This window comes from Miscanthus floridulus, chromosome 9, assembly GCF_019320115.1.
Source record: "Miscanthus floridulus cultivar M001 chromosome 9, ASM1932011v1, whole genome shotgun sequence".
Classification (NCBI taxonomy): Eukaryota; Viridiplantae; Streptophyta; class Magnoliopsida; order Poales; family Poaceae; genus Miscanthus; species Miscanthus floridulus.
Genome location: NC_089588.1, coordinates 71,821,751 through 71,849,471, shown reverse-complemented (window position 1 = coordinate 71,849,471; position 27,721 = coordinate 71,821,751). Strand labels below are relative to the sequence as shown.

Below are 27,721 nucleotides of genomic sequence, written 5' to 3'. Positions count from 1 at the left end.
ACTTAAGTAGATTTCCTTACTAGGTTTGATATAAAGTTTGTCTTCATGCGACTTCGTTTAAAAAACATGAATTTTACTATGCGTCGTCCATTTTTATAGGCGGCTCTAGATCCAGCCGCCTCTAAAAATCCATTTATAGGACGGCTGGATCTAGAGTCACATCTAAAATGGAGGCATTTGTAGAGGCGGCTGGAAATGACAGTCATCCCTACAAATGCATTTCTAGATGCGGTTCGTTCCGAGAACTAGTTCCAGAGTCGGTTTTAGATTGAGCCTCCCCTATTGAAAAAAATGAGGCATTTCTAAAAATTCTTTTTATAGTAGTGATGGTACTAAACAACCATTTAATAGTTCAAAATTGCAATTCAAATAGCACTATAACAATATTCGTAAGGTAGATTCCCCAATTAATTGTCTTAGGCACTGGTTTTTAAAACTTCATAACTTTTCTTTTATCTCAAAAGTACCATCTGAATCACCCGGTTTCTTTTGACTTGGCCGAAAGGTTGTGTTGAAAGGTATTTATTTCAGGTATTTCTTGCCACACATCTGGAGAGTTAGTATACACTAGTAGAGAACCGAGCTTTACTCCCGGTGGGGAACCCCCTCTAGTCCCGGTTCCCCACCCGGGAGCAAGCATCCGGGACTAAAGGGGGGGTCCTTTAGTCCCGGGTCAGGAACCGGGACTAAAGGAGGACCTTTAGTCCCGGTGGGTAACACCAACCGGGACTAAAGGTGCCTCCTGACATGCCACGATGGCCGGCACCTTTAGTCCCGGTTGGTAATACGAACCGGGACTAAAGGTTTTTTTCTTTTTTCTTTTCTTTTCATTTTTTTGTTTTCTTTTCAAAATAGGCTTTTGAAGTCGTATTGTACGCTGCTAATTATACATTTATACGCGCATATAGTATGTTTCGGTTCAAGCACAATGAACGTATTAAATCACACAATTCAAGCATAGAAATATATATATATATATATATATATATATATATATATATATATATATATATATATATATATATATATATATATATATATGCATGCATGCATCATATATATATTTACATGCATGCATGCATATGTGTATTTTACATTATATTATTTCATGTGCATATATTACAAAAGATTGCATTATAGTTGTTGTGACATAACAAGTTTCTTCTCATCCTCTAGCTTGGCTTCAATGGCAGTGTTGGGTCGAAGTAGAACTCGCCCTTGGAATCGATGACCTGCTCATTAAAAAATCCGGCTATAGACTCTTGAATTGCTTTGATTTGGTCTTGCCGTATGACCTTTTCCTCCAACCATCGAGTCTACAGGTTTGAATTAAAGGAAAATAAATTAATATATGTACATATATATATAAAGACATAGTAACACAATCAATAATAATAATTAAATGAATATATAGTGTATTTTTAACGTACTTTGAGTCTCTCTGTAGGAGTTCTTTGGGAGAGCACCTTGATAAACTTGCAAACATAGTAACCACAGTAGTTGTTCCCCTGTTCCTGCCTCAGACACCACTTTACGAGAAAAAGATTTGTCATCCAATCTGGTGATCCGGTGAAAGCTATATGTTTAATTAATAAAGATGATGCGATTCAGGGGACTTACTTTCAATGGGATTACATTCAGTGGCGCTTTGCATTTTTCCATGTGTTGCTTCTCAATAAAGGTTTTCCAAACACTGCCCAATAAAAAATTTGCAACGTCATCAGATATAGTTAATCATTATGTTTGTGTGTATATATAGTTGCTAGAGATCCCGAAATTACCTCTGGATAATATCTATCATATCTTGGTAGTCTTGTTGTGGTTTTCTCATCGAGTCATAGATTATCAAGTGACTTTTCACCAGATCGATGTCCATCAATATCCAGTGATTGCTGCATGTGTTTATAGGATATAACGCATAACACTCATTAATTAACTAGAATCAACATATAAGCCATTAAGGCTATGATCGACATGATTAACACTCACTTGAAGTTATAGGGAAAGAGTATATCCTTCTTGTGGCGTTGGTTCACTAAGAAGTTCATGAGGTTACTCTCTGACTCAGACTTCCAATTAGTCATTGGAGTAATTGGGTCTTTGAATACTATATGGGGATCAACAAAACCAATTTCATTGCAGCCTTCCTTTCTGAGCTCTGTCATTGTAAATCTGCATATATATAGTACTTGTTAGGATAATTTATATGCATATACACACATATGATGAGTTTAATAATAGATCGAAAGAATTATTACTTACAGGCAATAGCAGCTAATGATAACTTTGTCCAGAGAGGTCAGGTGGCATAGTTGATGAAATTCTGCAAAGTCAACATACATAACATCATCGCCACGGAACCAATGTTCGTCTCTAATTCTGACACCAACGCAGAAGTCTCCACTGGTAGACGCCTGCATGTACCACTTGTTTAGCAGGTACATTTGCGTCCCCAGATCAGATAAGGCTTGAGGGTTGTATAGACTCTGGCCTAGTACAAATTTTTTCTTCCAAATATCAACCTCCGCCGCACTCTCAATGTTTCCATCACCAAACATCTGGTAAAGGTCGAGACCAGTCTCATTAAGAAATTCACCAAGGTGATCCAAATCGACATCCGGAGGTATGTTTGCCTGATGCATTAATCCTAAATTCGAACCATATTCATTACCAACAACTAGCGGGGGGATTGATTGGTGCGCTTGTTGTCCGAGTTGGGCAACTCCTTTCCCTGCCCGCTTCTTTTTCTGTGCCGCCTCAATTGACTTGGTGAGAGTGCGGTCATAGTCTGATAACGTTGATTTGGACGGCTTACGAGATTCCCGCTGTTGATGCTGGTAAGAAGTCACCTTTTTTCTTAAAATATCCGGAGCTACGAAGAAGTACGGTTTCTCTGGGTTTCTCCTTGCTTCTTGATTCATTTTAAGTTTGTCATAGAATCTAGACATGTCTTTTTTATATGCATCAGTTCCTTCTTCCTTCTCTTCAGATATTATTTTGGGAATAGCCCTTGGTTTCACGGTGGCTTTCTTTGCAGGCGGGGACTGGTTCTTCGTTTGAGGGGCTGGCCTCTTGCTAGGCTTCTTGGTAGGTGGGGGCGGGGGAGGCGTTGGAGACCTCCTTGGAGGTGTTGGCAGCGGCGTTGGAGACCTCCTTGGAGGTGTCGGCTGCGGCGTTGGAGACCTCCTTGGAGAGGGTGTGGATGCAGCCTCGTCTTCCAACACAATGTCATCGTACAGAGCACTATGATGATCTGGCGATTGAACAATTGGATTTAGGTTGGGGGAGGATCTGCTACAAAAAAAGGAATGACATATTATTATGAGCAGATTGTTAATTATTTAAGCCAATACAAATTAATGATGTAGTGTTTTCATCCGCACATACCTATGGTGAGGTAGTTCAGGAGGAGGTGGAGCCGACATCCCTGGAATGATGATGTAGCGCTTGCGCCATAGAATGAATGTCTTCTCCGCTTCTCCTAGAGTCTTCTCGCCATCACCTCCAGGAATGTCAAGAGGCAAATCACTAAAACCTTTTTCAGCTTTATCTACCGAGATGGTGGCATATCCTTCTTGGATTATATTCCCATGAATCCTTGGTGTCTTGGTTCGGTCGATAGGATTAACAAGACCGATAGCCACCTTGATTGTGGAATTCTCCTTCGGAATGTGTAGCTCACATGTTGTACAAGGTTCAGTGACGTCATCCACAGGGAAGCGCAGTCCTGTGTCCCCTTGATTTGGTATCTCCGTGGAAGCGCAGCTACTTTTTAACTGAACAGATTGGCTAATGTTGATTCCTGGCTCTGATGCCTGCTTGCTTGCACTCACTGCTATTTGCACTTGCCTTTTGATTTCCTCCTGCATTCTCGCTTCAAGGTTTTTTTCCCGCTCCTGTGCTTCACGCACCGCTTCCTCCAACCTCTGGAGCCGGTGTGCCTCTTCTTCCTTCTTTCTCTGGCGACTTCTGTAGGAAGGTCTGTCCTGAGGGAATCCATGCTCCCACGAGACACTTCCTTTGCCTCTAGTTCGGCCACCATGTTCAATAGTCCCGATGGCGTATGTCAGCTCATCCTTCTCTCTGTTGGGCCTGAACGCACCACTAGCAGTAGCTCTCTGAGCATAAAACAATCTTTCTGCTGCTTCTTGCAGTCTTGCGCCATAAACACACTTCCCTGTCTCCTGGTCTAGTGTTCCCCCATGAGCGAAAAACCAATTCTTTGCACGTTCTCCCCACTCGAGTGATTCTGGTCTGATACCCTTGGCAAGAAGGTCTGCTTCCATTTTGTTCCACTTCTTAATGGCAGTCGGGTAGCCACCTGATCCCAAGGTATGGTGGTATGTCTTCTGTTGGGCATTACGTTGGTTCTTTATCACCTGACTCACACCCTCTTCCGAAGTCTTGTACTGTACAAACTCATCCCAATAGGGCCTCTGCTTTGAGATCGGGCCTGGGACAGTAAAATCTGGTGCTATGTTCTTCTTGACATACGTCGTGTATAGGTGTTTCTTCCAAGTCTGAAACTGGGTGGCCATCTTCTTCATTGCCCAATCCCTAACTCGCTCCTTCAATTCATCACCATCTATTATATCATCATAATCATCTGTTTGGAGCGTGAAATGTACCAAGACATCATTCCAAATTAACGCCTTGTCACGATCGGAGACAAAACTGATATGAGGAGCATTGGTCTTCTTCTTCCATTCACGGGTACTAATCGGGAGCCGGTCCCGTACAAGGTAACCACAGTGGTGCACAAATTTCATTTTATTCGGCCCCCCCGGTTCTCCTGTATCCACATTGAACTCCGAGATGATGAAGCGACCCTCCAATGGCTTTTTGGGACCTCGAACATTTTTACTCTTCGTTGTAGTTGTTGATGTCGATCCAGAGGGCTACAAAACATATACATTATTTTTAATGTCATGAGCACACATAAGACATATGATAATATATATATATATAGCTAATAATAAAAAATATATACTTGGCCAATATGTTGTTGCTCATTTTGTTCAAGAGCTAAGTACTGACTCCCGTCATCTACATCCTCTTGCACGTTATTTTTAGCACCATCATCGCCGGCAACTTGAGTGCCAGTGTTGATCAAATTCATCATCAACTCCTCCTCATCCATATTTCTCGGGTCGGCCATCTAGCTTCAAAAAACAGAACCAATATATAGTACGTCAAATCTTTGCTTATTACATGCGTAAAATCTACAAACAATATGCATTATTAAATCTTGCCCCTCGATCACGGACGCAATTCGCCACACTAGGACGAACTACGTCGGTACTAGGGCGAATTAGGGCACGAGAAAGGGCGGTGTGACAAGAGTGGCGGTGCTCCACTCCGCCGTATATATGTCTGTACACATGGGTGAACGAGGGCGGCGGTGCTCCGCCGTATACATAGAAACGCATGGACGAAATGCATATGAATACAAATGACGTATATATACGTGTCGGCGCGGTGGCCGGTGTGCTGACGACGATGACGTGAGGCGGGCCGGCGTGCTGACGACGACGACGACGTGAGGCGGGCCGGGGCGGTGTCGGTGCGTGATGTTGTGATCCTATGTACCATGTGATCAACCATGTAGTCATTCATCATATGAGAAAATTCTATGTTAATAATATAAGTATAAGTCATTATGAAATGTAAGTATATGTGTCTTATTGCTCATATAACCATTACTATTTCCGAAATGATAAGAATTTATTTTCTTCTTCTACAGGCGATCTCTGATGCTATGATATAAAGTTTGAAGATAGTCTTCCCGGAAAAAAATATGTAATGCTCATATTACTTTAGCAACATTAATATATTATATCTGTATATTCAAAGTTCACAAATGAAGAAACATGTGATATTTTTGATAAACTAAAAAACGCTTAGTTTACAAACTGGGTATCAAAATTGAGTTCCTATTTGACCATTATATATCCTACAACAAATCCTTCAAAAAAAAAGACCCTACATGAATATATTTGGATAAAATTTCGTTAACAAACATTGATCTATGAAGATAGAAAAAATTCTTCTATTGAAACTGCATCTTGAAATAATGGCATATCATATAGTGATGAATGTATGGCGGTTGATGGGCTGGATCATTAGCGGATGGTTCGTAGCGTTGTTTCCAAATAATATATAGCGTGTTTATTATACAAGCCATGGATTTACATCGATCTAATTAATTTCTAAAGTAATTTCATTGGTGATCCTTAATTATACTTGTCATTTAGAGTTCCAAATATTCAAAACTTGCCTTAAGATATGTTTTTATTTAAAATCATTTAGAGTTCCAAATATTCATTTTTAGTTTCTAGATTTTGTGATTCAAAATTTGGAATTTTCAATCGACCTCGACCGTTGACATGGCTTACACCAAAGTTGTAGTTTTCGACGTGATCTATAACTCGGCAGTGGAGGGCTCGGACGAATGTACAAAGAGATCGACGAATATATCACCTCGAAGCTCGGCAGTGTACGTACTGGAGGGCCTCGGGCCGGCGCGGTGGGGCAACGCGCGGTGGAGGGCCTCGGGCGCGGAGGAGGGCGCGGTGGAGGGCCACGGGCAAGCGCGGAGGAGGGGCACGGGCGCGCGCGGTGGAGGCCGCACGAGGAAGAAGACGGCGGCGCCGGTGTCACGGAAGGCGAACGGACGCGGCGCGAGGAAGAAGAGGGCGGCGGTGTTCGACGAGGAAGAAGACGAGCGGATCGATCTGCCAGGCGCTGGAGGTTATATAGCAGAGGAGAATTACTTCCGGTGCCAGCCACCAACCGGGAGTAAAAACCCTTTACTCCCGGTGCGTATTACCAACCGGGAGTAAAGGTTCCTTTACTCCCGGTGCGTGTTAGATGCATTTTAGTATGAGTGAATGACACCTGAGAGAGTGAGAGATGCATTTTTTTTTCTGGATGACTACTGGATATCTGCTCCCATTTTAGTATGAGTGAATGACACGGCTCCATGCCGTCCAATGCAAGCAGCTGGGCTTTCAATTTCGTACTAGATGTAGTACGTTTCTTGGCCTGGTTGGTTGTGTCTATGTCCATGTGAAACACGGGCGTAGATACATGAGCATGAGCACTATCACTTTCCTTACGACTTAGATTTCTGAATCGAGATCCGTCCATATAGAACCGTCTCTCTCCTCTCGTGGTCCATGGGGACGGAGGATAGCTAGCTAAGGCCACAATCATGAACATCTTCTAAAAAAAAAGTAGGTAAGAAACACACTATATTAACCCAAGCCAAGAATGCACGACCCAGGCATGTAACCAGAGCACAGAAAACAACACAAAAAGGATCCATTGAGCAACATACAATAATGGCAGCTCAGGCCTCATCCATTGTAGTCCCCACCGATGCTGAGCTGATGCAGGCACAGGCCAATCTATGGCGAAACAGCCTGTGCTACCTCAAATCCATGGCGCTCAAGTGCGCTGCTGAGCTCGGCATACCCACTGCCATCTACCGACTCGGCGGTGCTGCCTCGCTTGCCGACCTGATCGCCGCACTGTCACTCCCCCAGGCTAAGCTACCTTTCCTTGGCCGCCTCATGAGGCTGCTGGCCTCGTCAGGCGTCTTCGCCGTGGTTGAGTCCACTGATGAGGCTGTCTACTCCCTCACACCACTGTCATACCTCTTGGTGGACGGCATTGCTGCCGATAGTAACCACATGGACCATGCACCTTTCCTGCTGACGGTGACATCAACACACTACATTGATTTGGCAATGGACCTAGCTGACTGGTTCAAGAAGGAAGCCAAGACACCTCCTTTCGATCACAAGCACGGAGCATCGCTGTTCGAGGAGAGCATGCAGCACAAGGATCCCGAGTTCCACAAGATGTCAATACTGGGTTTGTTGGTCCACGACAACTTTGCAACCAACATTGGCGTGCGGGACTACCAGTTCATTTTCCAGGGTGTAAAGTCGGTGACTGATTGCTGTTACCATGGGGATGGCACGACAGGGAAGGCCATCGCCAAGGCCTTCCCACAGATCAAGGTCACTGTGCTAGATCTTCCACAGGAGATTCGCAAGAGACCGGCTGATGGTGTCGTCAATTATGTTGGAGGTGACATGTTCAAGTCCATCCCACCTGCTCAAATGGTGATACTTAAGGTATAACAATTCACATTTATGTTGCATGGTATATCTTATGTATGATGTACTCTACTTGATGAACTTAACTTCTTGTACAATTTTTGTGAGCTCGATATTAATATCATTGAGACTTGAATTTCCGTGGAAGATGGTGCTGCACCACTGGAGTGATGAGGACTGCGTGAAGATCCTTGCCAATTGCAAGAAGGCAATACCTTCACGGGAAGAGGGAGGGAAGGTTGTCATCGGAGACATTATTCTTGACCCTGCCTTAGGACCAGTAATGTTTGAAACTCAACTCCTAATGGACGTCTGCATGATGCTAATGAAAGGAGGCCGGCAGAGGGACTTGAATGACTGGCGTGACCTCATCCTGAAAGCAGGGTTCAGTGACTATAAGGTGCTCAAGAACTTTGGAGCTCGTGGTGTTCTGGAGCTCTATCCGTAAGACTCATTATCATCGATCGGCGCATCTTTATATTGTGGTTTGGTGTGAAGAAATCTATAATACAAAAATAAAGGGAGTGTGTCATAGTTTTCTGAATGATCGTTTCATGGAAGATAGAGCAGCTAGCTGTGACAAGCTTGGTTGCTCCACGATCTGTTTAACTTTCATTTGGAGGGCTATCTAGGCACATCATGAGTTGCTGCGTGTATCATATTAATATATACCCACCGTCCAGGAGTTGGATATACTATCTTGTAATTGGTCTTGAATTATCGGCCACGTGCAAGTGAGCCTCTCCATTAGCCCCTGTATGTACCTTGGAAAGCAGGCGCAACTATATTGTACCAACACCAAATACATATCAATAAAAAACCAGGAGAGTCTCAGCTGTTTTTATTATGTACTACTCCCTTCGTCATAATTAATTTCACATCCAGTTTTCAAGAAGATATTTTTTTTAGTTTTACTCGATTTATACAAAATATATTATCGACATTTATATTTTCTAACATGTTTGTTATAAAAATATATTTCACTATTAATCCAACCTGATGACTCTAATTGCACATAAGAAAAATTATAGTATTTTTCCATATATATTTGGTCAAATATAAAAAAGTTTAACTCTAAAAAACGAATTATTTTGGGACGGGGGACTACTCTATTCTAATTCATGTCATTTAGCCTTTGAAGGACTGAGAACGGCGATCAGAGGAGGGTGAATGAAAGCCTAAATTTTTCTTTCGAAACATAGTTGTTGTCCCAAATTCAATCCCAAAAGCAAAGCACAAGCAAAGCCATATCCACGCAAGCTAACTTGTAGTAGGATGGACCAAGCAACACTCAAGAATCAGGGCGGAGCAGACCGGAGAGGAACACGACACGAAAGAACAAAGAGCAAGTGAGACCCTAGCTTCCTCGGCAGCACCGGTGCCCCTCGGCTGAAACGAGTGAGAGCGAAGCTCTATGACATCGAGTCCGGTGTGCCGTAACTGGTGCACACCGGTCACCACAGTGCGACGGGAGAGCAAAAGCCTCGGGCGAGGGACTGCACACCACTAGACACCACCGGTGCCGTAACCAGTGCACTGAACCGGTGCACACTGGTTACACAGGTGCTGAACAAGAGACCCCGAGAAGAATAAACACCACTACCGGACTCAGTGGCTTTGCCGAGTGCTAGCGGCACTTGGCAAAGCCCAATTTACACTCGGCAAAGGCTTTGCCGAGTGCTGCACTCGGCGAATGCCACTTGGCAAAAAATGGGTCGGCAAAGGCGTCTTTGCCGAGTGTCTTTTGTCGGGCACTCGGCAAAGCCTTTGCCGAGTGCCCGACACTCGGCAAAGTTGGAACCGAAAAAACCCGAAAAAATAGGAATTTTTTTAATCGGTGGAGCTCCCCACCGGCCAGCGCCCGCCCATCTCCGGCATTTTCTCGCGTAAAATTCGCGGCTACGAGGCCGGCGACCTCTCCCTTGTGCGTCCCCTCCTCTAACCACTGCACCACACTGCCACCTATGTCTAGATTCCGTTTTAGTTTCCCACATATTATACTAAACCGAATGTAAATTGCTTGTTTGAGGCCCTAAACGAATTCAAATAAAAAAGTTGTAAACTACAAAGTTTCATAACTTTTCGAGATCTACACTTTTAGTTTAGGAAGTTTTTCCATCCGAGGTCGTTTATAAAATTTGAATTTCAAAATTTTAAAATTCAAACGTAGTTTTGCATGACAAGATGATTTCAAATCAAAAAGTTGCCAACTACAATGTTTCATAACTTTTCGAGATCTACAGAGTTTATTTTGGTTGTGTTTTCCATCCGAGGTTGTTTGAAAAGTTTGAATTTTAAAATTTTGAAATTCAAACACAGTTTTGCATGACAAGACGATTTTAAATCAAAAAGTTGTCAATTGCAAAGTTTCATAACTTTTCGAGATCTACAAAGTTTATTTTGGTTGTTTGATCATCTGTTCATCTGACATGGTCGTTCTAACATTGTTCACAAATCTTATATATTTCTCTTGTAGTTTCATTAACTACAAGAGAGATATGTTAGATTTGTGAACAAATTTACTTTCACTTTGTCATATGAAGAAAAGACCAAAACAAACATTGTACATCTTGATGAATTATACAACCTTGTAGTTGAAAACTTTTTTATTTGAATTAATTTACTGCTTCAAAATGTGCTTTGAAATTTTCTTTGCCTAGTGTCAAAAAAAACACTCGGCAAAGAGCTTCTTTGCCGAGTAAAAAAACACTCGGCAAAGAAGCTTCTTTGCCGAATGTCAAAAAAACAGTCGGCAAAGAGCTTCTTTGCCGAGTGTTTTTCACTCGGCAAAGAAGCTCTTTGCCGAGTGCCCAAAAAAACACTCGGCAATCCACTTGGTACTCGGCAAAGAGCCGGTCTCCGGTAGTGCACGCACCGTCATGTCTGGTGCAAAAACCGGTGCCCTCGAGAGATGACCGGTGCCCTTGAAAACAGCAGCCTGAGATCCAAATTTGAACGATTTTTGGCCAAATCAAAACCAACTTACACAAGATTTGAATCAGATGGTCACAAGGAAGATGGCGAGCTATCTCTAAGAGATCATCGTCCAAAACTTAGCCCATCAACGGGAATTTTAGATCTCACGCAAAAACACAGTTTTTCTCCCTAAAACAAAATTCATCCCGATCGATGAGCTCGTGTGGATTTAGATGAATTCACTTGGTGAATGAGATCAATGCATGTCCTTGCCCATCTCCGATCAATTGGAACCACCCAAAACAACTCAAACGAAAGATCGAAGCAAAACAGGAGAACGGGAAAACTGGGAGAGAAAGAACACCAAAAAGGAAAATCTTAGAAGCAAGACTCGGATCCTAAAGCCTAGAGGACAAGAGGAGGTAAGGGCCTCCATTCCCTTTAATGCTTACAAGATCTGATTACACAAATGGAGATGCCATATGGACCTCAATAGTAGACTAGAGAGAGAAAAAATAATGAAGTGCTGAAGAGATAAGACTGATTGGGGTAGCTCTCCTCTTATTTATAGAGGCTAGCTATTACACATTCTCAATATGCCCCTATGTAATTAAAACAAACCACCTAACCCAAGGGGTATTTATTCTCCAACTCAGAGATCTGCTGATTCGATGGTCACGTGCCCTTCATCACTTAGCTTTGCTTGGATGCAAGCCTCGTGATGATGCCACATGCCGCCTCCGATTCCCACCACGGACCCGAGTTTTGAGGCCCAAACCCGAAGACCATCCACCGGTGATTTTGAGGCCCAAACCACCAAACCACACGGGGGCAGCATACTCCATATGCTCAACCCATGAACTCGACACGTGTAACAGTCATCCTCTCGACCGCCCGGCCGTCAAGTCCCCCAGCACCTCCGATTGACTTGCCCGACCACTACTGGAAACATACCGAGTGTAAAAAATCGGGCACTCGGCAAAGACCTTCTTTGCCGAGTGCCGCACTCGGCAAAGAATTGCACTCAGTAAAGAATTCTTTGCCGAGTGCCGGGCACTCGGTAAAAATGGCACTCGGCAAAGGACTTCTTTGCCGAGTGCCAGGCTCTCGGCAAAAGCGCGGCACTCGGCATAGGCTGCCCCGCATAACGGTGTTCGACCGCGTCCTTCTTTGCCGAGTGCCTGCTGTTAGGCACTCGGCAAAGATTTTTTTTTGGAAAATACTTTGCCGAGTGCCCCTAACACGGCGCTCGGCAAAGATTCAATTTTTTTTTAAATGTCTTTGCCGAGTGCCCCTGTGAAGGCACTCGCCAAAGAGAACATTTCTAAAAAAAAATTCAAAATTTCTCTTTGTCGAGCACCTTATTCTTGGCACTCGGCAAAGACCCCATTTGCCGAGTGCCATGCCCCGGCGCTCGGCAAAGTTTTTTTTTGTTTTTGGCCTCCAAATTTTTTGTGCAGCCCTTTTAAAGTACCAGAAACTCCTCGTTAGAATTTGGGGATTTTTTGTGGCTTTTTGATATATTTAGTTACTTTATTTCGTTTACTTGAATTTTTTCAAAAAATATAAATTTGAACTGCATGTGGTACGAATAATGGAATTTAATGATTCAAAAAATGATAGTCATGTTACTGAGTGTAGTGTGAGGCCGTATCTAGGAACGGATCCGAAATTTTGGACATCTTGTTCATGAAACATGACCGCGAACTTGCGTGCGAAGTGTTTTTAAATTCTATAAAAAGCAAACGAAGTCCAAAAATCATGAAACTTGTTGAGATGTCGTGATATCGTATGTGGAGGCTATGATAAAAACATGACCGCGAACTTGTTTGACCTTCACCGCTCCCAATATACCGGCACAAACCTGCTTGACCTTCACCTTCGTCGTTGACCACCGACTCCGAGCTCCACACACCTGCGCACCACAAGACAAGAGACATGTTGACCCAAACTCACACCTCGGTTGGTTCAACAACTCAACCCAAAGCGCTACTCATGTTGACAATCACTCATCACAAACTGAACCACATGGGTGCATATCAACCATGTGTTCGGAGCCTCACTACAAGAAATATGGTGATACATGATGTTCCTCTTTTGTCATAGACACTCAAAATCCCGTCACGTTTAACTTACCATGACATTCAAACGAAGGGTCATGTATCTTGCTCCATACATTTGCTGGACCACATGCTAGGACATCAGTTTAGACCACAGACCACGTTAGGACATCAGTTCACAGACCGTGCTAGGTTTCTCGGTGCATAGACCCCATGTAGGACATAAGACCAACATTGCATTAGTTCATAGACCACTCCAGAAACATTCAAAGTCCATTAACCCAAAAGACCACTTGCCAAAATGCATCTACCATCAAAAGAAACGTCCACTAGCATAGGTCCGGCAGCTGGTAACCCCAAGACAACCTTACCCTGTTGCTTGACTTCCTAGAATCATGGACATCAAACATTGAATCAGTGCATGAGTCTCAGCTTGCCTTTATTTTCTTCTCTCCTCTTCTTGCTTAGCCCCTATTATTTATGATTCTTGAAACTTCAGCACCTCATCTGTTATTTGAGTGCATCGGTGGATCAGTGCATCTGTTATTTGATTCACAAAAATGAGATAAATAAGCAGATGTTCTTTGAGTGCCATTTCACTCTTGTTGTCTCATCTATTATTCAGATGGCATTAGGCTTGTATCAGCCATATAGTGTATCAAGCATGTTTGGGTCTTGGTTCTGTGGTCTTAGTAAAGAACTAAAATTGTAAGCTTTGCTAGGAATAACAGCTACATGTTGGTCGCTTTCAATAGTACATAGGTGAGCTTCAATCCTGATTGGGAACTGGTTTTAGTCCTGGTTTCACAACTGGGATTGTGAATCCGGGACTAAAGGCCGAGACCTTTAGTCCCGGGTCACGCAACCGGGACTAAAACCCATCCTCGTAACTAAAAAAATAGTTTAAATCCTAGAAGACCGCTCTTGCAGTGCATAAGATTCGAACCCAAGACCCCTTGCCTCGCGCATAGCTCTCCTTTTGAATTCACCCTTGGGGGACCTTTAGTCCTGAGTGGGAGACCTTTAATCCAGGTTTGTGACACCAACCGGGACTAAAAGGTCGAACCTTTAGTCCCGGTTGGTGTTACCAACCAGGATAAATGGGCCTTTAGTGCCTGTAAAATTTAGACCCGAGATTAATGCTCACATTAGTCCCGGATCCCAACACAACCGAGACTAAAAGTGTGAACCAAAAGTCATTTCTCTACTAGTGTTTGGTTACATAGGAATGACCCGATTATTGAAAAAGATACCAATTTTTTTTCTTTATATGTTATCTACTCGGTCATATATTGGCTTCGTACATAGGATGTCCTACATAATCCAAAATCGCAGGTTTTGGCTGTAGCGGCATTTAAAAATTGGTGCGGGTGGCCAAAGAGTTTTTTACCCGGACACATAGATGGCAGTCTTTCTCCTTTAATAATTTGATAGAGCATGATTTTAAAAAATTTTAGGAAAAAACATCCCATTATGATTCCTCTTTTTAATCACTGGCTAAAACTTGCGACCAGTCTTTCTCCCTCATACTAACTCCAAATAGGATGTTTTTTCCTAATTTTTTTTAAAATCATGCTCTAACCATTTGTTGTGTTCTTACTACTATTAGTTTGTTCATGTTTTCATGTGACTTTGTTTGAACAATTCAAAATTTGAATTTCAAAAAACTACAACTTAAAACCAGATTTTGAAACACCAAACGATCTCAGCTGAAAAAGTCATCAATATAAAAGTTGTAGAACTCATCAAGATCTACAACTTTTATTTTTGTCAATTCTTCATTTGATAAAGTGTTAGCAAACATTGGTCACAAATTCATGAATCTCACACAAAGTTTTTGAAACTAGATGAGTTATATGTCAATTTGTGAACAATATTTGCTATCACTTTATCAAATTGGGAAATGACCCAAATAAAAATTGTAGGTCTTGATGAGTTCTACAACTTTGGTATTCATCACTTTTTTAGCTGAAATCATTTGGTATTTCAAAATCTGGTTTGAACTTGTTATTTTTTAAAATTCAAAATTTGAATTGTCAAAACTTTGTCACATGAAAATATGAACAAAATAAAAGTTATAGATATTGATGAATTCTACAACTTTTATATTCATGACATTTTCATCTGAAATGATTTGGTATTTTAAAATCTGATTTGAAGTTGTAATTTTTTGAAATTTAAAATTTGAATTGTCAAAACTTTGTTACATGAAAAGATGATCAAAATAAAAGTTATACATCTTGATGAGTTATACAACTTTAGTGTTTACAAGATTTTTATTTGAGGTCATTTAGTGTCCTAAAATTCTATTGGAAATTTTGAAATTCCATTTTTCAAATTTTTAAATATGTTTTTAAGAAGAAAAATAGAATTATATATATACATATTAGCAATTGGTTTTAATATATATATATATATATTTACATATATTGAGTAATCCAAATAATTATATATATATAATATAGATTTAAGAATTCATATAAATGGAAATATATTTGTAGGGGCGGCTGATGTTTTAAGCCGCCCCTACAAATCGACGTAGGTATATAAGCTCGGGCGCTCGGGGGTCGAAATCGACTAAGTCTTGGGCCCTCTCTTCTTCCTCCCGACACTGTCAGGCTGCCCTATTTCCCCCCATGCCCCCCCCCCGCCGCTGCTGCCTCGCCCTCTCTACACCCCTGGGCCGCAGCTCGACACCCCTGGGCCGCTAGACTCCGCCACATCTCCACGACAGCTAGGGTTTTAAAGCCCCCGGCCGGCCGACCCGTCGCCGTCGCCTCCTCTGTACCCGCCATGCCCTACCTTCGTTGCGTCGTGCCCTACGTCCCCCGGTCCGCCTCCAACCCCCCCCCCCCCCTCTGCCTTCGTGCCATGCGCATTGCCATTCCCCGTGCCAACACAGGGGCAAGGGTTTTTGCTGGCGACCTCGACGACCAACACCGTGCCTCCCCACCCATCTCCGACCTCGACCGACGTCTGCACTCCCTCCCCGGTGGCTCTGGTGTCCACGCGCGCTACCTCGGTGGGCCTGCACTAGTGTCGTGTCCTCTGACATCTACTCCCCCCCCCCCGAGCGGCCTACCCTAGTGTGCTCCAGCGTTGGCGCCCCCTCCCCCTGCAGGCTTGCCCTGGTGGCCGTGCATTAGGCTTGCGCACGCTCCACCACCCCTTTCTTTGGCTAGGTCTTCTGTAGGTATCCTCTGAACCCCTTCTCTATTTCTGCTCCACTAAGTTCATGTCGTGCTTGCTGATGTGAATGTGGAATTAAGCTTTATGATTAAGAGTGAAATTGAGCACTGTGAAATAGAGCTGATAGCCATTGGATGCTAGGAATGATTTTTATTGGGCACTGTCTTTAGATATGCTCACTCTCTTAAGATATGCTCACTGTTTTTATACATGCTCACTGTCTTTAGACATGCTCACTATATTTATATATGCTCTCTGTCCTTAGATATGCACACTATTTTTATACATGCTCTCTGTCTTTGGACATGCTCACTATGTTTATATATGCTCACTGTGCTTATATATGCTCACTGTCTTTAGATATACACATTGTCTTTAGATATGTTCACTGTCTTTAGATATGTTCACTATTTTTATACATGCTCACTGTATTTATATATGCTCACTTTGTTTATATATCCTCACTGTGCTTATATATTCTCACTGTCTTTAGATATGCTCATTGTCTTTAGATATGCTCACTATTTTTATACATGCTCACTGTCTTTAGACATGCTCACTGTGTTTATATATGCTCACTGTATTTAGATATGCACACTATTTTTTAGACATGCTCATTGTCTTTAAACTTGCTCACTGTGCTTATATATGCTCACTGTCTTTAGACATGCACACTGTTTTTATATATGTTGTCTGTCTTTAGATATGCTCATAGTTTTTTTATACATGCTCACTGTGTTTAGACATGCTCACTATGTTTATATATGCTTATTGTCTTTAGATATGCACACTGTTTTTAGATATGCTCGCTATCTTTAGACATGCTCACTATGTTTATATATGCTCACTGTGCTTATATATGCTCACTGTCTTTAGATATGCACACTATTTTTATATATGCTCACTGTGATTGTATATGCCCACTGTGATTGTATATGCTCCTTATGACAGACAACAATTGCTTTGTAGAGCCTCCTCTCCTCTACTTCTACTACTCTCCTCTTCTCTCCTACTACTCCTACTTCCACTACTACTCTCCTCTCCTCTTCTCTCCTACTACTCCTACTTCCACTACTTCTACTACTACTCACTGTGCTATTTTTTTGGCAACCACCAGCTGCTTTTTTCAGAAACTCTCATCTCCTCTCCCCTCTTTTGCCAATGATGAAATTGTCTAACTCTAGAAACTATCTGGAATATGTGTTGATGATCATGAACTTGTGAGGAACTTGGCATCATTACCAGCCACTCCTACTATCTTTTTCTATATGCTCACTATTTTTATATATGCTCATTGTGTTTATGATGCCTTTATGCTCCAAGTTCTTGATCAAATGATGATTGACATGTTTCTAAGGCCTCTACCACTATTACTACTATTACTACTCGTTTTGTGATATAGGACCGCAGCTGCTGCCTACCAAAAATACAGTGAGCATATATAAACACAGTGAGCAACTCCTTTTTTGGCCAACTCTCCTCTCCTCTATTTTACCAATGATGAAATTGTCCAACTCCAAAAACTATCTAGAATATGATGAGCTAATGATCAAGAACTTGTGAGGAACTTGGAATTATTACCAGCCGCCCCTACATTACCTTCACGATCTTCTCTTTTATGATGCCATAATGCTCCAAGTTCATGATCAAATGATGATTGACATATTTCTGAGGCATCTACCACTGCTACCACTCGTTCTTTTGATCTATTGCTGTTTTATTGGACTAATTTATGGCTCGATGATACAAAAGGGTGTAGTGATACAAAATGATAGTCAAGTATTTTCTAAAATTTGAAATTGACCTTCTCGCATATCTAAAGTCAACTTTTTTTGCTTCTATTAGAACAAAACATGAAATGTCACGGACAAGAGACAGTGCAACTCTAAGCCCTGAGCACGGACCAATCTTTGAAGAATTAGAACTAGAGCACATTACTTAGGAGCAGTTCAACGATGAGCTAAACAAGGGTCTAGCAGAGATGCTTACTCAGGATCAGTCCGACGAGGAAGAGGGAGAAGAGGGAACAGCAGGAGAGGCTGTTGGAGGTGATGACAAAGATGATGATGATGATGATGATAATGATGATGATGATGATGATGATGATGATGATGATGATGATGATGATGCTGATGACGACGATGATGAGGATGAAGAAGAGGCATGTGAAAGTCCCAAGGATCCTTTCCCACATGAAGTTAGATGGAAGCTAACGGAGGAGGAGATGGACAAGGATTTTGACCCAAACGAGGAGGTAGGGATAAAGCCTTAGTTTGCAAATTTTGCTAATGCTTTGATCATGTTACAATTACTAACACTTTGACCTCCTGTATATATAGGCCCTCCTAAAACTTGAAAAAGACGACATCGACATCCACGACATCTTGCCGGACAAGACAGAGCAGATAAAGGGATATCAGAGGCAACAGCCACAGTGTTGGACATTGTCGCCTCTGCTCCACAACCCTAAGCCATGGCTATGAACTTGGGTATCTAGATACGGCATGCTATGTGATCACAGAGGTCGGGTCAGCAGGGGACATCCATCAGCCGAAGCAACTTAGAGGACGATTATGTAATGCGATCGGGGCCCTAGTAAGAGATCAGTTGAACCCAACTGTCATCAGCTATAAAAAAGTACTAGAGGAGACAAAGAGATATATATGGGAGAAGTTCCTGATGGTCAATTTCTGGTTTCTGGGGGAAAGCCATCAACTAGTAAAACATCAAGCTCTAAAGATAATAGGAGAGTCATTCCGATGTTGGAAGTCAGACCTCAACAAGAACTATATCCAAAAGGGGTTAACTCCCTTCAATGAGTTCGGCCACATAACTCCTAGTCAATGGGCGGACCTTATGGCTTAGAAAACTTCACCATAAGCATTGGCCCTTAGTGCCCGTAACACCGAGCTGGCGAAGAAGAACCAACACCACTATCATCTGGGTCCTGATGGCTACTATGGCAAGGAAGAGCAGTTTAGGAAGATGGAGGAAGAGGCTGCCGCATCTAGGTCATTCGACTTGAGTGGGTTTAAGGTATGCTCAAGGAACTAGATCCTTGGGAGGAGACTAGTACTGAAGCATCCAGTGGGCTTAAGTTTAATAACCCACAGACAGAATAGGCAGTATCAAAGATACTAAAATATGCTGAAGATAAAGAGAAGGGCTCATTTAAGCCTTCTAGAGAGAGGGACGAGCTTAGCCTTGCCTTGGGAAGCCCCAAGCACATAGGCCGCACCAGGGGGCTAGGGAAAAGAATGACCAGGAAGCATGGATTCAAAGAGGACCAACACATGTATAAGAAACATGGCAGAGACCGAGAGTCTAATCTTGAGCTCACCATGAAGCCTCTAGTTGCGAAGGCACTGGAGGAGCAAGGACTATCTAAAGAGCCAAGGATAGAAATGGCACCACCGAGAGAATTGGCATTAGTTGGCAGCCCTCTAGATGTTCCTAGCAGCCAAGGTTCCACTACAGCCATAACCCCATCGATCGCATATGGGAACCAACTAGTTGCACCTTGGTGGTTCTCATCGACAGGCAGAACATTATGATGGAGGTGGCAAAGGGTGTGGCACATCCTTTTGGTGGCTTGCATCACAATAATAAGATCCCGTCGGACTACACTAGGGTCGAGGTGCATACCGTGAAGCCCAAGTTCATGCAGTGGAAGATAGACTACCCAACTCTCGAGGGACTAGGGTTACTCGAAGAAGTAATGAACTAGTTCATCCCCTGGCACAAATGGGACATTGTATTGACTGCTTCTTCGCCGCTTGTTCAGTATTTGGAGGGACTTCTTGAGGAGGGGGAGATACTTTCACCATCTCATGACCACATGCCTGAGATGCCACATTCTTTCCCACCTCCTAGGGAGCATGTGCATGAGATGCCACAGCCTATGCCACAGTCTTCCCCACCTCCTAGCGAGCATGTGCCTAAGATGCCATAGCCTTCTCCGCCTCATAAGGAGCAAGGGCCTTTTAGCGAGCACATGTCTCTAGAAGAAGTTCATGCACAAGAGGGTGCCCGCAAGCAGCTAGAAATTCGGCAATAGATTCCAATCACCAGAAGGCCAATTTATACACCGATAAAAGACGTCACGTCGACGTGCAAGTGGTATGGCCACGAATAGTTCAAGCCTAAGAACCAAGTCAAAGAAGTCCCACCACCCAAGGAGGCCCTTAGTCGCATTCGGAAACTGGCAAAGAGGTATCTAAATGTTGATGACACCAAATGGTCAAAGGATTGCCCAAAAATCTATGAAAGAGGCAAGCCCTTCCTACCAAACTGGGACATCCAGCGCCTATCACTTGGAATGAAAAGGTTCCATGATTGGAACTTGCGTGCTCTCCAAACAAAAATACAAATCATAGAAGCACACTTCCCCGCCAACACATTTGGAGGCACAGATGGGGTAATTGCCTTTGACTTCAATGACGTCCAGACAATGTTTCACCTTGGAGAAATGGAAATGAATCTAGTTCGCACATGGTGCCTGTAAGTCCTTGCCCTCTTGATATAATACGTTTGTAATCTTTGGATTTTGTTGAAACAAACCCACGGCGTGATTTGTAGAATGCAAGTGCACATTTCAAAACAAATGTCAAGTGTGCAAGTGGGGTACGTAGACCCTCAATGTATAGCACATCCAAACTTCAATTACGCCAAAGAATGGAAACTAGATTGCAAAGAGCTAGCTGCTAGAAAGACCGTTGAGGGGAAAGAGGAAATCCAGAACAAGGAAATATGGGAGGCGGCCCTTAAGAAAGCGGTGCACATAGCCCTAGCTTTTAAATACCTCCAAAAAACCAAGTTATATGGCTGCCATACAACTTCGAGTAAGTCCACTATATACTTAAAGCTTTAACAATACACATTGTTTTGTTTAATGCAAAAGAGCTTATTGGTTTCTATGATTAAATTCATGTAGCCGCCACTAGATTTGTATAGGCGTCGATGTCGGGATGGACATGGCGTGGGTCTTTTATTCAATAGATAAGGACCTAGTGACATACAAAGACTTCATAGCGATTCTCAAGACGTATACATTTCGACAATCCTCTTATATACCATGTAACGTTCACTTTTGGATACTAACAAGTTTCATTTGTTAAATTTATTCGAACAGGGCGTACATATACTATGTTAAGACTCACAAAGGGAGGCGTGATCTACAAAGGAAGCATAACATGTATGTCAAAACACTATGTGCGGTAAGTGTAACTTACTTTAGTACTCCATTACGTTGCTGTCAAAAGCATTACTTAACATTTTTATATGCAAAACACACAGTGCCCCAAGCAGAAGCCCAGGAGTTTACATTGTGGATACTACGTATGTAGTATGATGAGTAACACCACTACCTACAGGAGACACCCCTGTAGGGTAAGTTTGAACATCTACAACCTCTTTATATGGTCACTGTGTTTAGATATTCTCACTGTTTTTATATATGCTCACTGTTTTTATGTATGCTCGTTGTTTTATATATGCTCATTGTTTTCATATATGCCCACTGTGTTTAGATATGCCTACTGTGTTTAGATATGCCTAAACTTGTTTTCTTGTAGTGGCAAGATGAGAAAGGTGTGAGAAATGATCCACACAAAGATGACAACCTCTTGGAGCTCGTCGGCGACCTTTGCAATTTCATAATGGACGAGATTGTACATATCAGAGCATTTACCATGACCGAGCGTCCAAATTAGGTAGGCATCCTCAGTACCAACATCTTCGTGAGTAGAAAAGGCTAGGCTTAGGCTGTTGATTGGACTTGTGAATGAAATGTTACATTGGTAATGTTATTGGACTTGTGGAATGGTCGGACTTGTGAGTTTTGTGAATGTAATGATGAATTATATATGTTCTTGTGATTTAGACTTGTTGTCTTATTGGATATAATGTTCTTGTGAATTATATATGTATATATCTTCTTGTGAATTAGCTATTGATATAATGTCCTTGTGAATCATATATGTATATATATGTTCCGATCAGATTTAAATTTACAAATCTGGATTTTTTTTGCGAGAAAAGGTACTGTATGGGCGGTTCTATATTTAACCGCCCCTACAAATAGAAACTATAGGGATGGTTGGTGTCATAGCCGCCCCTGCAAAACTAAATTATAGAGGCGACTGGTTTTATCTGCCGCCCTCTACAAATTCTTTTGTAGGGGCGGCTTGTAACATCAGCCGCCCCTACAAATCGATTTATAGGGGCGGCTTGTAGACACAGTTGCTTAGGAACGGCTGGGGAAACCGCCCCTACAAATCCTTACCAGCCGCCCAAACAAATCCTTATGGTAGTAGTGACCACTGGAGTGATGAGGACTGTGTGAAGATCCTTTCCAATTGCAGGAAGGCCATACCTTCACGAGAGGAAGGAGGCAAAGTTCTAATCGGAGATATAGTAATTGACCCTGCCTCAGGGCCAATGTATGAAACACAACTTCTAATGGACGTCTGCATGATGCTGAAGAAAGGAGGACGGCAACGGGATGAAAATGACTGGCGTGACATCTTCATGAAAGCTGGGTTCAGTGACTATAAGTTAGTAAGCAAATTTGGAGCTCGAGGTGTCTTGGAGGCCTATCCATAAGATTTCTTCTTGGCAAATATAATCTTATATTATGGTTTGCTACCTATAAAAAATAGAGTAATGTAAATATTCTAAATGGTTGTTTCAAGGAACAAACAGCTTCGAGCTGATGTGACAGTTGTGCTTTAAATCCATATAAAACCTTCATTTTGGATGAGTACGAATGTACTTGGTGATATTATATGATACAAGTATTGCCTGTTCAAGGACATAACTCTATAAGGTGTAGTCAAAAGTCAAACTACCTTCAATTTGATTAAATTTGTGAAAAAATAGTATTAACATGCATGACTCAAATAGATACAATATGAAATACTCGCTCTGTCCCTTAATAGACCGAATTTCTAGAAAAAAAAAAGTTAAGATTTATGGTATCAAATTAGTATCATTAGATTTACCATAGAATATATTTTTATAAGGTGCTCATTTTATGTCATAGATGTTGTTAATATTCCCTATAAAGTTAGTCATACTTAAAAAAGTTTGACTAGTACGAATTCTAGGAATTGATTTATTCGGGGACAGAGAGAGTATATTTCATAGCAAATCTAATGATACTAATTTTAAGCCATCAAGAGTTTTGACGGATTGACTTGTACAATCTTTTTAGAATCGAAAGGGGACGTAGCTCCTACTGCAAAGATTTATTCAATATGTTAACCATGTTTCCTCTAGTTATTAACCGTGTCACTGCCTGGTTCACCTCGCCAAGAAAGCTATACCCAAGTATCCCATCAATTTTAGGTGTTCTAATGCTTACGTTAGTGATTCTACAAAGTCCCTAAGACCATGTTTGGACCTATGGGACTAACAACTAATCTGACTTATTATTATTCTATAAGGATCCAAACGGACAGGCTAATAGATGGAACTATTGTTAGCCAAAACAAGGACTAGTTGGTAATAGGAGCTAACAACTCTGTTCGTTTCGCTGAAAAGACAAGCTGAAAAATATTATTTGTTAATTTGTTGTGAGAGAAAAATATTGTTCCTTCGCTGAAAAAATACGGCTGAAAAGACAAGAGAACAAAGTTTGGCAAAAAGTCAGGCCCTCCCACCTACCCCTACTCTCTAGTAGTTGGTAAATAAGAGAGAGAAAAAGTGAATAGGCACTCCGGTAGATATGTATGAACGTATTAGTTGACTAGTTTTTAGCCATGACTAAGGGCCTATTTTGTTTAGGGTGACTAAACTTAGTCATCTCACTCTAGTCAATTTTAGTCACTTTTTTGCCAAACAAGGTGACTAAAAAGTGACTAAATGAGTTTAGTCATCTAGTCACCAAGGGGATGATTAAATGAGACTAAAGGGCCAAAAAAGACACCCCCTATCCCTCATTATTGCTCCTCCCCCGCTCCCAAAAGAGATCCTGGACAATTAATAAGGGTGTTTTAGTCTTTTTTAACAGTTTTAGTTACTTTTAGTCACCTAAACCAAACAGCCTAGTACTAAAGTTTAGTCCCTAGACTAAAATTTAGTTCAGGGACTAAACCAAACTAAACAAGCACTAATAACTAGTCCTAGTCCATCTAAATAGGCCCTAAGTTTAACAAGATTTACTAGGAGGTTGGAATAATCATTTCAAGTTTCAATGAGAAAAATCTTTTTTCTTTAATTTCCTTATGGAAATGGACTATATGAGTTTCCTTTTGTATATATCTATGCTTGACATGTTTGGTCAAGAGTAGGGATGAAAACGGATCGGATACGGATGGATATCACTGATATTATATTTGTTTTCATATTTTCTTCCGGATTCGGATTCGAATACAGATAGTGTCAACCATGTCGGATAAGATACGATTGGATACCGACATCATAAATATACGATTTAAGTATTCGGATACGGATACGGTATCGAATGTTGAATATCCGGACTCGGATACGGACATATCTAAACCCCTCTAAACGGATTCGGTCTCGAATACGGTCGGAAGATATCGGTACCATTTTCACCCCTAGTCAAGAGCATGACGTTTTCAATATTTGTATATTTCCCAGACCAAAGTTCCAATGAATATCAATGCAAGATAATCTCAATTCCTATAAAAATTATACGTAATATGACGTCTATGATTATAATATTAATTTCTGAAATTTTCATGACGTAGGATATAATCTTCAGAATTTAGTTATTTTGTTCAAAATAATCAATGTGAGCGCCTCTGTGTACGAAATAAAAGGAAGGATTTTAAATTTCATTTCATACTCTGGATCACCAGTGCATAAAGAGATCTGGTGGCGAGTTGTTTCTATCTGGTGCGAGTAGGAGTAATTAATATTGGCACAATTAATGTATTTTATTTCACCCAACTAGATTTGACCTGCCATTCTAGCATTTCGTCATTATTATAAAATGCAACCGATCCAGTGTTCCCTAGGATACGACTGATGTGTGTGGAACAAAAAAAAAATCATATAACCATGGTAATAGTATCCAAAAGATGGATTAGAGTAGTTTTCTTTTTGCAATTCCTTGTATGCAATGCAGAATCAACATTCGAAGAGATTGCCCCAGAATCAATCGTCAAATCGATTAAGGTTGGTTGCTTTTCCTACTTCCTTCATCGGATTCCAATACTTTTTTTCTCCATGTGACCGTATTCGAAATATTTACCTTTGTGCAACGAATGAGGCAAGGCTACATTTTTAACCAGATTGGATATGGGAAATCCGTTGACTGCGTCGATTTGTATTCACAACCATCGTTGAAGCATCCTTTGCTTATGAATCACACTATCCAGGTATCTGTAAAATCCGATCTGCTCGTCGCTCTGTCGTGTGAGATTCAGATGAGTTCCTTTCCGAGCCCTGTCCTTCCCTTTTAACGCAGATGCAACCAAGCTCTTTTCCAAATGATGTGCTTGGTGATGTTGGGTCAAAATCATCATATTCAGGAGAAGTGAGAAGCGATATAGAGTGTCCAACTGGATCTGTTCCTATTCTAAGAAGCAACCAAAGCTTTAGAAGTACAATGCCATTAGGAGCACTGATGGGGTCCGGTCCCGATTATGATCCTAATAGTACTATCCGAGTAAGTCTTAACGATTTCTTGGGCTATCAGTAATATTTTGTACCTTAATTATTAGTGTACTCTAACATATATGGTTTCAGTTGTTTATAAAAATGTAATATATTTGGTTTGATTTGTAATTAATACACAAAGCTCTTGTATTGTATAGCTTGCTATGGTCTCGACAGGACCTCATTCAGATCCAATCTATGGTTCCGAAGCGGAATTCTCAGTCTATGAGCCAAGTGTTGGTGAGACTCAAGCACCAAGGTTTAGTTCAGCATTCCTTGCAGTACAGAATGGAGAGCCACCAACCTACAGTATGATAATGGTGGGATGGGATGTAAGTTCTTATTGCCTTATCATATCAAAGTTCATAACTAGAGTTACGCTGTCCATGTTGAGTTAGTCTTTTTCATCTCAGGTTAATCCGCAATTTTACGGCGATGATCATGCCCATTTTGAGATTGTGTGGGTAAGAATAACTGATAGTAGTACATGATGATTTTATTTGGACAGAATCATGCCTTCAAAATGGAAGATGATGGTGCTATATGACCTTTCGTAAAACAGGTTGACAAGGGCAAAACTTGCGCAAATCTTGGCTGTCCTGGCTTTGTGCAACAAAGCAAGCAGGTATTTCCTGGATTGAAAATAACCCCTGTTTCAACAGTAGGTGGGCAGCAAAGCTACCTTCATGTCAAGGTTTTTAAGGTAATTATTATTAAAAATCCCATGGTATTACATTTCTAGTAATTTCCTTTGAATATATTCATGCTTGCTATATATATTCATAAAATAAAATGGAAAGAATTAAAAGGAAAACCCGTCGATAAATCCTGCAGGACCAGAAAACTGGGAATTGGTGGTTGATATATGGCGACGGCCACCATCCAGTAGGCTACTGGCCAAAGGAACTCTTCACGTACATGGCCGATGCCGCAGACGTCGTCAGTTGGTTTGGCATGGTGGCGGCGGCGCGTGGCGAGCCGACGCCTCCCATGGGCAGTGGCCAGTCACCTGACCAAGGAGAAGGCAAAGCGGCGTACTTTGAAAATATCAGAGTTGTGGATGCGAGCCATAACCTTGTGGTTCCTAGCCTCGGTGGCTGCCAGACGCATGTAACGGAGCCAAGCTGCTACGCGTTAGGGCATTTTACAAATTCTGATGATGGTTCGGGTCTTCGTTTCCTCTACGGTGGAGGGGGTTGCCATCCGGAGTGATGCTTGGGTTGTGTGTAATATACAGGAGGAATTTACATTCCTTAAACCTTGTAATAACAACTCAAGTCTTGTGGTGACTTATGCATTAGATAGGCCATTGTTCAAGGCCTGCACAATTATCATACTTTGGTAATGCGTTGACACCACACATGGGTGCCCCCTCAACATGCAGTACATCTATTTAAACTTGTTTGCCTGAAAAAAAAACAAATGGCAGCTCATGGGCTTCAGAACAATATATGAACCAGAAGATATCTCGCGCGTTGCTGAGGGAGTACGAAGAATTTAGAATGAAATTTAAGTGGAAATGATGTGCATAGCATGTATTAAGAGGTTAGAAGTTAGTGAAATGATATGCCTAGTAGTTGAAGATGATGTTGGTAGTTAGTAAAGGATAATGTGGATGGCTTACCTATTGAGATAGATTTGTAGTGGGATTAGCTTTATAAGAGATAGATTAGAGTCCATAGTTATTAGAACCAAACCAGTCATTGGATCCATGAAGCTCTGGGTTCAAGGTTTTATTGGTCCAATCAGTTGAACCGCTCATCCATAGCATTTAAACGAACAGAGGTTTCATGCTCAACAATC

At 41.7% G+C, this 27,721-nt stretch overlaps 2 protein-coding genes across 2 annotated transcripts; both read left to right on the top strand.

Annotated features, from left to right (window-relative positions):
• Positions 1–7,279: 7,279 nt before the first annotated feature.
• Positions 7,280–8,980, top strand: LOC136482125 (probable O-methyltransferase 2). Its single transcript, XM_066479370.1, has 2 exons — positions 7,280–8,144; positions 8,275–8,980. Exons 1-2 carry the CDS (start codon positions 7,344–7,346, stop codon positions 8,572–8,574), a joined length of 1,101 nt encoding a protein of 366 aa, XP_066335467.1. The 5' UTR covers positions 7,280–7,343; the 3' UTR covers positions 8,575–8,980.
• Positions 8,981–25,868: 16,888 nt separating this feature from the next.
• Positions 25,869–27,130, top strand: LOC136482141 (protein neprosin-like). Its single transcript, XM_066479382.1, has 5 exons — positions 25,869–25,928; positions 26,077–26,250; positions 26,332–26,382; positions 26,481–26,621; positions 26,753–27,130. Exons 1-5 carry the CDS (start codon positions 25,869–25,871, stop codon positions 27,128–27,130), a joined length of 804 nt encoding a protein of 267 aa, XP_066335479.1.
• The last annotated feature ends 591 nt before the right edge of the window (positions 27,131–27,721 follow it).

Bases quoted from the DNA above. Each gene is read 5' to 3' on its own strand.
- LOC136482125 (XM_066479370.1), top strand. From the start codon at position 7,344: ATGGCAGCTCAGGCCTCATCCATTGTAGTCCCCACCGATGCTGAGCTG. The intron at 8,145-8,274 runs GTATAACAATTC...TTTCCGTGGAAG, and splicing joins CTCAAATGGTGATACTTAAG to ATGGTGCTGCACCACTGGAG.
- LOC136482141 (XM_066479382.1), top strand. From the start codon at position 25,869: ATGCCATTAGGAGCACTGATGGGGTCCGGTCCCGATTATGATCCTAAT. The intron at 25,929-26,076 runs GTAAGTCTTAAC...TGTATTGTATAG, and splicing joins ATCCTAATAGTACTATCCGA to CTTGCTATGGTCTCGACAGG. The intron at 26,251-26,331 runs GTAAGTTCTTAT...TTTTCATCTCAG, and splicing joins TGATAATGGTGGGATGGGAT to GTTAATCCGCAATTTTACGG.